Genomic DNA, 12,500 nt, shown 5'->3' on the forward strand with positions numbered 1-12,500 from the left:
GGTATTACACTGATGTTTATTGAATGCAGCACCTCTCTACGAATCTGGCAGCAGTAAACTAAGGTTTGTGGTGGTTATTAAAGCTCCTTTTATATTGACTTGTGGTATTACACTGATGTTTATTGAATGCAGCACCTCTCTACGAATCTGGCAGCAGTAAACTAAGGCGCTGTTTGTGTTTATGTAATTAACGCTTCAGACCGATATTTATTGAACCTGACAGTTCATCACTGCGAATATAGCAGCAGTAGAACGATAGTGGTGGTTTTTCGAAGCACTGTTAATGCTTTCTGATTATTTTTGACACATGTTTATTGAATGCAGTTGATCACTACGAATCTAGCAGCAGAAAAAAACCATTTGTGAGGGGAGGAGGTGTTCATGATAGACATACACAGTCAGTAACAGCCCTCGGCAAACAGAAAGTGACCATCCACGCGCAGTCCACAAACTGGTACCTACGCAGATGTATTCATTACAAGCACACACACACACACACACACACACACACATACACACGCGCACACACACACACACACATACACACGAGCACACACACACGCACACACACACACACACACACACACACACACACACACACACATACACACGCGCACACGCACACACACACACACACACACACACACACACACACATGCACACACACACACGCACACACATACACACACATACACACACACACACTGCATACATACATTTTAACATACATGTGTATCTGACAGCTACCCTAACACATACGCACACATAGGCAGGCACAAACTTACATAAACACACAATACACATTCATATACATGCATGTAGTTATGTACACATACATATGTATACACACATAGTCAAGCACAGCTAATGCAAAGGAAGTGGACCTGCCACAATTGAACTTGTTGCTGAGGGAAAAGGTGAGTTTTGAGACGAGATTTAAAAGATGCGAGGGAATCAGAATGACGGAGGTTATCAGGGAGCTTGTTCCACGTCTTTGTTCCTCAGGTTCATTACGAGGGGGCAGGAGGGGGGTAAACTCCAGCTTAGGGAGGGGAGGTCAGTTCTGACTAGTTGAAATTTGCCTCCGGAGGGTCATCCCGGCCTAGTCAACATGGATCGTAGGGGTAATCTGGGCTAGCCAGGTTTGACCACGTGGGGTAAAATCCAAGGAAGGTAGGAATAGACTGCTGCACCGGGTCATGTGCTGGAGGTCTGACTAAGCGCGTTGGGTTACGCTGCTGGTCAGGCATCTGCTTGGCAGATGTGGTGTAGCGTATGTGGATTTGTCCGAACGCAGTGATGTCTCCTTGAGTGACTGAATTGAACTGACCTGTGCTGACCAATGTGCTGCAACCTTTCAGACATGGTGGAGATGGAAAAAGTGGGTAAGCCACGCCCCTCTTCCTCCTGTGAGTTCTCCTCGTGTTCCTCACGTGCCCTCAACCGGTCGTAACCCACGCCGGTGTACAGCTTGTGTCATGCCCCCCAGGGAAATTTATAGACTGGCGACATATCCATGGAGGGCACCTTCAGTGGGGAATATGTCACGATGTGTTCAGAATGAACTTTCGATGGAGAAAATCTGGAAAAAAAGAAGAAGACAATAACAGATAGATTATTGTATCCAGAATGAACGAAATTGAAAAGCAAGGTTTTCCAGAACGACATGGGTTTGCCGTTGCCAGCGCAGCCAGATCTTTGGAGGCAGATAGGCGATGTACTTTAAATCATTTGTGTTTTTTTACGGAGTCAGATTTTCAGGTATGATTATCTGATTAACAAACCATGGATATCTCGTCAGTCTATTGAATAAGGGGCAGGTAAATGCGATTTTCATACAAAGAAAAACTGTATGCGTGATTCAGGCATCTATGTTGCACACTCAGTGGCTTTATGTCTACGTTTTTGCTGGCTGCTAATACAAAAAAAAGAGAAAAAAACAACTGTATGCGTGATTTTGATATCTATTTTGCAGGCTTAATGGCTTTATATCTACATGTTTGTTTGTTGTTGTTGTTTGTTTGTTTTGCGCTGCAGACATGCTTGTTGGTTACTCTAAAAAACGCGATTTTCATACAAAAAACAACAAACAAACAAAAAAACTATATGCGTGATCAACATATCTATGTTGCAGATTGAATGGCTTTTTGTGTACATGTTTAACGCTACAGACATACATGTTGGCCGCTGAAAAGGAAGATTTTCTTTTCTTTTTTTTTGTCGTTGTGACCAATTTTTTTTTCTTCCCTTGTACACAAGGTTATATTTTGACATTTCACGACATCAGTGTGATTCAACATTCACATAGCAAAACATCTGGTCCATCAATAATCATCGAAAAAAATAATTAATTTGTTGAGATACAAGGGTTATTTTTCAATATGATAATACTTATAATAGTAACAATAAGATGAAGAACAATAACAAATAATAAAGAACAGGATAAACAAGATACCAAATGTCACATCTTGGCATGTATTCATGTTGACATAGCTTCAAGGAGCACCAGTTTTTTTTTTATATTATTTTTATAAAGTGTTATTAAAGGATTAATATAATTATGTATCCATTACCTGTGGCAGCTTACTTCTTTTATCAAAATTAATGTACAAACATGTCAAATTTTGCAGCGGAAGAATTTTCCCCTTATATCTCCCCTCCTCCTGTGACCTTTCTCCTTCCCTCATCCCTTCCTTTCCTTCAACGTTCTCTGGGAATGTTAGAAGGCAGGGTGTAGAACGCATCCCTGTCATGAAGCAGATATCATTCAGCAAACACGGAGGCCTACAACATTGCTGTTCTGAGCAAGGTGCAGGCACACCACGTCAGGCCAACACCGCTTGGCATTCTTCCCTCAGCTGGCACACAAGAGATGCTTGTCTTACAATGCACTGTCCACGAGGGTCTGGAATTGTATTGTATTGTATTGTATTTCTCTTTTTATCACAACAGATTTCTCTGTGTGAAATTCGGGCTGCTCTCCCCAGGGAGAGCGCGTCGCTACACTTCAGCGCCACCCATTTTTTTGTATTTTTTTCCTCCGTGCAGTTTTATTTGTTTTTCCTATCGAAGTGGATTTTTCGACATAATTTTGCCCCACACAAAAAAAAAACCATAATAAAGTGTCATAGTAATGATGATAAAATGATGATGCTGATAATGGTAATAACAATAATACTGACAATAATGATAATAATAATGAATACGATTTTAATGATGATGATGATGACGATGATGATTACCATCATTATCACCGAAGCATTCATCAGCATAATCATATTATACCCATCATCATAATCCTCCTTCTCTCAAAACGGAGAACGGCAGCCTGACCAGCATGATAGAAACTAGGAATACATTTTAGATTCTCACCCATTAAAAACTCTTGCTGCCTAAGAATGCAGAACTGTAAGATCAAAATAACGCTAGTGATGATGATGATGATGGTGATGACGACGACGACGATGACGATGCCGACTTAAACTGCATTTTTTCTCATCCAAAATGTGGTAGCATAAAGTTGAAAATTTAAGTATGTATGCTTGCATGCGTTGCTTCCTAACTGCTTGTTCTCACACTGTTAACCACAGCGCTTTGTACTACCAAATTCAATGTAACTCGCGCTATCCACTGTCCTAATAATTATATTCTCTGTACTCCATTGCACATAATGTTATGCTGGTTGTGCTTGCCGTGATCGTGTATGTGTGACTGTCTTCTTGAAGAAAGTTACAGAAACTGTGGCATCGACGTAAGTGAAGGGATATTCTATGTATTGTTTTGGTCTAAGGTAACTATGGCTGGGACTTTCTTTGAAGAGTGATGGGGCCCGAATCTTGGTGGTTATGATTGAAACCTACATATAAAGTGTATCATGCACTTCATTCATTCTGATTGTGTTTCACAATCTTCGTGTTTCTGATATGTGTTACATTTTTATCATAATTATAAGATTTTCCGTTTATATTGCTTAAAAAAACAAAACAACCCAACTACTCATAATTTTCACACACAATAAATAGCATCTGAAATTTGAACGATAACTTTGTCACTCATTCTTTTTATTAATTTTGTTACAGTTTTCTAATGAACACTTGAGCTGGTCTTATTTATAGTTTTATTTTTTTGAATGAGATCGTATTTTTAGACAACAAACTGTTCGCTGTCTGTGCACAGCAAGCTGTCTTTTGGAGGATCATCCAACTTCCCATTCTTCCAGAATAGTATGTGGAAACAGCCATTTCAAGGGTTTCAAATAATTCAACACACTTTGAAATACGAGTCACAAGTGGGGGAAGTAGATTTTAGTAAACTCGTTGACACAGAATAGTATGTACGTGTTTGTATGCGTTTGTGTTTTTTTTAATGTGAGTACGTTTGTGCGTACATGGTTGTAAGTGTGCCTGTGTTATGTACGCGCGTACGTGTTGTGTATAATCCAGAATTGAATATATTGCATATATGCGGATATGTATATGTGCGTTTGACAGTGTGAGTGCTTGTTTGTGTGTGTGTGTGTGTGTGTGTGTGTGTGTGAGACACAGAGAGAGAGAGAGAGAGAGAGAGAGTGTTTTACATGTATGTGTGTGTGAGAGAGAGAGAGAGAGAGAGTGTGTGTGTGTTTGCATGTGTGTGTGTGTGTGTGTGTGTGTGCAACTCATTCCTTTTAAAGCATATAAACTTGAAGGTCTGCAGAGCACACACACACATAACACACGTATGTGGGCGTTGGCTCTCAGCACACACACCCTCCACACACACACACACACACCCTCCACACGCACACACACAACCAAACCACACTTACCCACCACCACCACACACACACATACACAAACACACAGAAACACACACACACACACACACACACACACACACACACACACACACAACCAAACCACACTTACCCACCACCACCACAGACACACACACACACACACACACACACACACACACACACACACACACACACACAACCTAACCACACTTACCCACCACCACCACAGACACATACACACACACACGCGCGCGCGCGCGCACACACACACACACACACACACACACACACACACACACACACACACACACACACCACCCATAATTAACCAACTAACCAACCCACTCGCTCCAAACAAATAAAAAAAGAATTACAGCGAAGGCTGGCGAAATTCGTTCACGAATGTTTCTTTTCATAATAATTATGCTCGTGTTTATGTTTCATTGTGTCTTACAAACCTGAAGGTTTCCTGACAATAAAATATTGTGTTCTACTCCATGTGCCATCCACACGGCGTGTCTTCCAGCGCAAGAAGAGGAAGCGGGTCACGTGTTCATCAGCCCCCTCCTCACCCCTCCCTCCGACGATTCGCTCGCCAGTCACGACGACGCTAGGGCAGGGGAGGCAACCACCAACCCCTACCACCACCACCACCACCACCTCCAGCATTCAGCGTCACGTGACTCACTGCTCCTCACCCCAGGTGTGACCCCCTCCCAGCTGGACGATCTGTCCCGGAGGTTCTCGGCCTTTCCGGCGGCGCGGCAGCTGGGTCTGGACACGACGGACTCCGCCGGCGAAAGTCGCCGGAAGTCGGCCCATCCGCGGATCCAGGGCCGGGGTGACGGTCACCCCCATGGCGAGGACGGTGAGTTCACTCTCTCTTGACGACCTTCTGAGGAGAAACGTGGCGTAATGGTTAAGACGCTCAGCTGCCAGTACAGAGAAACCGTGAGGGTGTGGGTTCGAATCCCGCTCTCGTCCTTTCTCCCAAGTTTGACTGGAAAATCAAACTGAGGTGTCTTGTCTTTTCGGATGAGACGATAAACCGAGGTTCCGTGTGCAGCACGCACTTGGCGCACTGAAAAAGAACCCATGACAACGAGAGTGTTGTCCTCTGGCAAAATTATGTGAAAAGAAATCCACTCTTGATAGGGACACAAATATATAAGTATGCACTCTAGGCCTGACAACTGCGTGGGGTTACGCTGCTGGTCAGGCATCTGTCTCGCAGATGTGGTGTAGCGTATATGGATTTGTCCGAACGCAGTGACGCCTCCTTCAGAAACTGAAACTGAAACTGAAACCGACCAACCGATGCTGGAATGTGCGACGGACAAACAGGGGGGTTGCTGTGTGAAGGGGGCTAGGAATGAGGTGGCTTGTTGTTGTTTTTTTTATAGTCATTGTTTATTTTGTTGTTGTTTGGTTGTTGTTTTTTTACAGAGAGCTGTTGTAATGTTTTTACATTATGTTTTTTGTCGACCGCTTTGCTGGAACTGCGATAGACTATCCCGGGTGTGGCTGTGTGTAGGGGGCTCGGAATGAGGTTTTTCTTGTTGTTGTTGTTTTTGTAATGTACCAAGAGCTGTTGTGATGTTTTTTTTTACGTTGTGTTTGTATCTACATGGATAATGTAAGGCGCTTTGAGCAGCATTGGTATCCTGCTGTATATCGCGCCATTGAATAGTTATGTATTTGAGCAGCATTGGTATCATGCTGTATATCGCGCCATTGAAAAGTTATGTATTTGAGCAGCATTGGTATCCTACTGTAAGTCGCGCCATTGAAAAGTTATGTATTTGAGCAGCATTGGTATCCTGCTGTAAGTCGCGCCATTGAAATGTTATGTATTTGAGCAGCATTGGTATCCTACTGTAAGTCGCGCCATTGAAAAGTTATGTATTTGAGCAGCATTGGTATCCTGCTGTAAGTCGCGCCATTGAAAAGTTATGTATTTGAGCAGCATTGGTATCCTACTGTAAGTCGCGCCATTGAAAAGTTATGTATTTGAGCAGCATTGGTATCCTACTGTAAGTCGCGCCATTGAAAAGTTATGTATTTGAGCAGCATTGGTATCCTACTGTAAGTCGCGCCATTGAAAAGTTATGTATTTGAGCAGCATTGGTATCCTACTGTAAATCGCGCCATTGAAAAGTTATGTATTTGAGCAGCGTTGGTATCCTGCTGTAAGTCGCGCCATTGAAAAGTTATGTATTTGAGCAGCATTGGTATCTTACTGTAAATCGCGCCATTGAAAAGTTATGTATTTGAGCAGCATTGGTATCCTGCTGTAAGTCGCGCCATTGAAAAGTTATGTATTTGAGCAGCATTGGTATCCTGCTGTAAGTCGCGCCATTGAAAAGTTATGTATTTGAGCAGCATTGGTATCCTGCTGTAAGTCGCGCCATTGAAAAGTTATGTATTTGAGCAGCATTGGTATCCTACTGTAAATCGCGCCATTGAAAAGTTATGTATTTGAGCAGCATTGGTATCCTACTGTAAATCGCGCCATTGAAAAGTTATGTATTTGAGCAGCATTGGTATCCTACTGTAAATCGCGCCATTGAAAAGTTATGTATTTGAGCAGCATTGGTATCCTACTGTAAATCGCGCCATTGAAAAGTTATGTATTTGAGCAGCATTGGTATCCTACTGTAAATCGCGCCATTGAAAAGTTATGTATTTGAGCAGCATTGGTATCCTGCTGTAAGTCGCGCCATTGAAAAGTTATGTATTTGAGCAGCATTGGTATCCTACTGTAAGTCGCGCCATTGAAAAGTTATGTATTTGAGCAGCATTGGTATCCTACTGTAAGTCGCGCCATTGAAAAGTTATGTATTTGAGCAGCATTGGTATCTTACTGTAAATCGCGCCATTGAAAAGTTATGTATTATTACTGAAGGGGCCGCGGGGTACATATATAATAACTTCTTCCTCTTCTTCCTTTTTTTTTCTTTCTCTTCTTCGTCTTCTTCTGTAACTCCTCTCCTCCGCTTCTTCTTCTGGTAGTGGTGATAGCAGAGTACGTGTAGCATATTGATTACTTTTACTTCTATTTATTGATATTAATTATTTTAGTTTGATCATGACTGTATCCACACCTCATCTCTCTGCCCCGGGGCACCACAGGCAACAGCATCAGCAGACGCCTGTCTTCGCTGTTCCTGCACAAGAGCACGCCCACCCCTCAGGACAAACGCCGCCACCTCTCCGCTGACCACCCGACCTCCCAGCCCCCCTCCCCCTCCCCCTCCTCCTCCGGCATCACCGGCATTCCGCGCCGCGCCACCGTGTTCGCCGACGCCCTGTTGAAGCGGCGAGGGAGGGGGGAGGGGGCCGGGGGTGGTCCCCCGCCGCTGAAGAAGAGCCAGACGTCCCACACTCTGATCGTGCCTGATGCCGACCGCCAGGACAAGGTGAGCTTCCGAAAACGGAGTATGGCTGCCTACGTGGCGGGTAAAAACGGTCATACACATAAAAACCCACTCGTGTACATACGAGTGAAAGTGGGAGTTGCAGCCCACGAACGAAGAAGAAGAAGAAGACAACTAAGTTCAGGTGTGAAACCATTGAAATATTCAGCTAAGTTCAGGTGTGTGAAACCACTGAAATGTACGACTCAGTTGGGTTTCCCTGCTGATGAGGCATTTGTGTAGCAGATGTGGTGTAGCGTATATGGATTTTATCAGACGCCTCCTTGAGAACACTGAACTGAACTGAGTAAATGTTCTCTGGTTCAGGATACCATACTTGTAGAATGAAGTTACTGTACTCAAATTCGCAGATTTGAACCTGTGTATATTTCAGTGGTTTCACACCACCTTCCTCGGCAAAACTGACACATGAAAGTTTTGGGTTGGCCGGACAGGCTGTGAGTGAACTGAGTTCATTGCTGCATTGACGTTTTCTGGGTAAGAGCACCCGACTGTGGTGTTTGAACAGACTGCCATCTGGATAGTGTCCCTGGCCAGTTTCCCGGTCGACGTTATCTTTCCCGATCACTTACAGCATAGTCTTTTGTGAAGGACTATAACTCTCAAACTAGGAGGCAAAATTGCAATGGCTCTTAGTGCTGCAGCCATGGGGGCCAGTTGGCCTTTGGGAACCATCCCAACGCAGACTGTTCTTGAACACTCTTGGCTGAGTGAGTGGGGACGTAACTTGGGCAAGACACTCCACTGTGATCAAATTCTAGCCCAGATAGTCGGGACAGCGGTTCCCTCCTCTGCTGTTCTGATAATCATAGTCGAACACGACTGACTGTCATATACAAACGTATCTTTCCCAAGTTCTGGGAGAGGAAGCTAACAGAATATGTCCAAGTCCAGTGGAGAAAGACTATCGTCAACCGGGACACTGGAATGGAACTCCCTTCAGTTGGTGGCGGTCTGTTGCAATAACACAGTCGTGGGCACTACTAGGACGGGCAGGAGTAATGCAGCGGTGAACTTGGTTCGCTCACAGCCAACCCAGCCTCACTCTTTCTTGGTAAAGGTTTTGCTGAGGAAGGTGGTGTGAAGCCGCTGAAGAATGCAAGTCACTTTAAACTTTCGACTTCAAGCAACGAAATATTCAGCCAGGTTGTGTGAAACCACTTAAACATGCAAATAAGTTCAGGTGTGAAACCACTGAAATATATAAGTTCAGGTGGCTGAAACTATTGAAATATACGGCTGAGTTCTGCTGTGTGAAATCACAGACATATACAAGTTCAGGTGGCAGAAACTACTGAGATATATGTTCAGTGTGAAGCCACTGTATGCAACAAAAGTTCAGGTGTGTGAAACCATCAAAATATACGACAAAGTTGAGGCAGACGTAAAACCACAGAAATATACAAGTTCCAACTGTTGTTCCAAGCAAGGTTTGTTCCGTGGTGTTACACCAGGTTCCCTTCACGGGCGGCACCATCCTGCCCACGTCCTTCGCCGAGCGCCGCGCCACCGTGGCGGCCTTCCAGGAGTTCCGGCGCTCCATGTCGCTGCAGAGCAACCTGTCCGGGCTGAACAGCCTGTCGGAACAGCAGCCCACCACACCCCCGGACCCCCTGGCCAGGCTGCACGTGCTGGACTCCTACGACCGCTCCCACCCGCCCTCCCTCACCTCCTCCTCCCGTGCCTCCGTCGTGTCGGAAGAGAACAGCTTCTCGGAGGACGTCGCCGGTCGGGACGCGGAGAGCGCGACGCCGCAGTCCCAGCATCCGGCGAGGATCGGGGAAGTCCTGGCCAACCTAGCGCCGCTGAGGACTGGCGTCGGTCTTGGGCTACAGCGGCTGGGCGCCGTGGTGAGGCTGAGGGTGTGGCTGTGGGGGCAGGCCCTCGGGTGGGCCTTCCTGAGGGTCCTCCTGCCCGTCCTCCTGGCCGGAGTCGGGGTGGGGTTGGGTCACGCCTCGCAACACCTGAACCCCGCCCCTCCTCAATCCTCTGGTTCGCACTTCCCGGGGAAGAGGATCCACCTGTTCGGGATCCAGCACCTGACTTACCGGAATCTGACAGGTGAGAAGGTGGTGGGTGTTCGTCCTCGTCTTCTTTCTCTTTCTCTTTCTTTCACCTTCTCCTGCTACACCACCTCCTCCACCCCCGTCTCTTCTATATCCTCTGTATCTCCCCCCACTTCCTCCATCTCCTCAACTCCCTCCCCCCCCCACCTCCTCCATCTTCTTTTCACCTCCGCCTTCCCCACCACCATCTCAACCTCCTCCTCCACCCCCTTATTCTCCTGTTTGTCTGTGTGTGTTTGTGTGTGTGTGTGTGTGTGTGTGTGTGTGTGTACATGCGTGCCCCAGTGTATGTGTGCATGCGTGCACGAGTGTATGTGTATGTGTGCATGCGTGCGCGAGTGTGTGTGTATGTGTATGTGTGCATGCGTGCACGAGTGTGTGTGTGTGTGTGTGTGTATGTGTGCATGCGTGCGCGAGTGTGTGTGTATGTGTGCGTGAGTGTGTTTGTATGTGTATATGTGTGTGCGCATGGGTGTGTGAGTGTGTGTATGTGTATATGTATGTGTGTGCATGCGTGCGTGAGTGTGTGCGTGTTAGCGTTTTGACCTTCAGTTTCCTGACAAAAGAAGCAAAGCACAAGAGCGATGACCCTCGACAGAGGGGAAATGTGTGTGTGTGTATGTATGTGTGCACGCGTGCGGGAGTGTGTGTATATGTGTATGTGTGCATGCGTGCGCGAGTGTGTATGTGTGCATGCGTGCGCGAGTGTGTGTGTGTATGTGTGCATGCGTGCGCGAGTGTGTGTGTGCGTGCGTGTGCGAGTGTGTGCGTGTTAGCGTTTTGGCCATCAGTTCGCTGACAAAAGAAAGACTCAGAGCACACAAAGTGATGACATGACCCTCGGCACAGGGGAGAGCATCACGGACCTGGAGGCAGAGTTCTCCCGCACGCTGGACGGCCCGGAACGAATGACCCACCTCCCCTCCGACTCTTGGGACCCGGGCCTGGCTCTGGAGAGCGTGTTGGACGTGCTGAGGGCGGTGAGGACCTCACTGTGTGGGGGCTGGGGGGTGGGAGGTGTTTCTCTGTGTGTGTGTGTGTGTGTGGAGGGGTGAGGGGTGTTAGTGTGTGTGGGGGGTAAGGGGGGTGGGGTGGGGGCGCGTATGGGGGATCGGAGAGGGGGGTGATGTGTGTGTGTGTGTTTGTGTGTGGGATGATGTTCGTGTGTGTGTGGGAGTGGGGGGGTGTTCATGTTTGTGGGTGGGTCGGGGGAGGTGTTCGTGTGTGTGTGTGTGTGTGTGTGTGTGTGTGTGTGTGAAAGAACGAGAGAGAGAGAGTGTGTTTGTATATGTGTGTGTGTGTAGAGAGAGTGTTTGTGTGTTCAAATATATGTATATATATATATATATATGTGTGTGTGTGTGTTCGCGTGTGTGTGTGTGTGTGTAAAAGAGTGTTTGTTTGTGTGTTTATATATATATATATATATATATGTGTGTGTGTGTGTGTGTGTGTGTGTGTGTGTGTACGTTTGAAAATGCAGAGTGTATGTTGTAGATCGTATTTTGCTTTGTCTATCTGTTTTCATACACATGGACAAATTCCTTTGCGCCACTTTTTGCTGTTCGTTGGTTGTGTACATTCGTGCGGGGTTGTTGTTTTTTTTAAATTCATTGCTCAAGCGTACATTGTTTTAATGATTCCTGCCCCCACCCCCCACCCCAATCCCCCTCTCCAATCGCCCACCCCCATCCCCCCCTCCCCCCACCCTCCCCCACACACGCACGTGTACAGGACGGTAGCAGCTACCGACTGAACTACAACTCTTCCTGCGCCCTGGCCCTGCCACACACCACCTCGTTCCTCGCGCACCTCATGCGCCACTCCCCCACCCCCACCCCCCTGCACCCCGGCAACCACGCCTACCTGGGGCCCCAGCTGTCGGCCTGGCTGCAGGCCTGGCCCCCGCGGTCCGCGCCGCGCAGCGAGAGGCCGTGGGACTGGGTTCCAATCTTGCTGCTGGGTCTGGCGCTGATGCTGCCCACACCCATGCACTGCGCCGTCACCTTGGTTCGGGAGAGGGAGGTGGGTGGGGTGAGCGGGGGTGGGTGGGAGGGGGGGGGAAGGCTGCTTTTACAGTCTTCTCTCTGTGTCTCTGTCTGTCTCTCTCTCTCTGTGTCTGTCTGTCTATCTGTGTCTGTCTGTCTGTCTCTCTCTCTCTCTCTCTCTCTCCAGTTACATCTTCGCTAATTAGACTGGGCAGTTTATTATTCTAGCTGT

At 46.8% G+C, this 12,500-nt stretch overlaps 1 protein-coding gene across 3 annotated transcripts in view; it reads left to right on the forward strand.

Moving 5' to 3' along the window:
- The window catches only part of LOC143296107 (cholesterol transporter ABCA5-like), a 60,257-nt gene that overhangs the window by 33,650 nt on the left and 14,107 nt on the right, over positions 1-12,500 (forward strand). The window contains exons 17-22 of one of the 3 annotated variants that reach the window (XM_076607885.1): positions 1,362-1,409; positions 5,304-5,645; positions 7,910-8,196; positions 9,669-10,275; positions 11,130-11,260; positions 12,015-12,314. In XM_076607885.1, coding sequence (XP_076464000.1) covers positions 1,362-1,409; positions 5,304-5,645; positions 7,910-8,196; positions 9,669-10,275; positions 11,130-11,260; positions 12,015-12,314 — 1,715 coding nt within the window. The remainder of the gene's footprint in view (positions 1-1,361; positions 1,410-5,303; positions 5,646-7,909; positions 8,197-9,668; positions 10,276-11,129; positions 11,261-12,014; positions 12,315-12,500) is intronic. The other 2 variants (XM_076607886.1, XM_076607887.1) reach the window with 2 other exon arrangements.

Source organism: Babylonia areolata, chromosome 21 (assembly GCF_041734735.1).
Source record: "Babylonia areolata isolate BAREFJ2019XMU chromosome 21, ASM4173473v1, whole genome shotgun sequence".
Classification (NCBI taxonomy): Eukaryota; Metazoa; Mollusca; class Gastropoda; order Neogastropoda; family Buccinidae; genus Babylonia; species Babylonia areolata.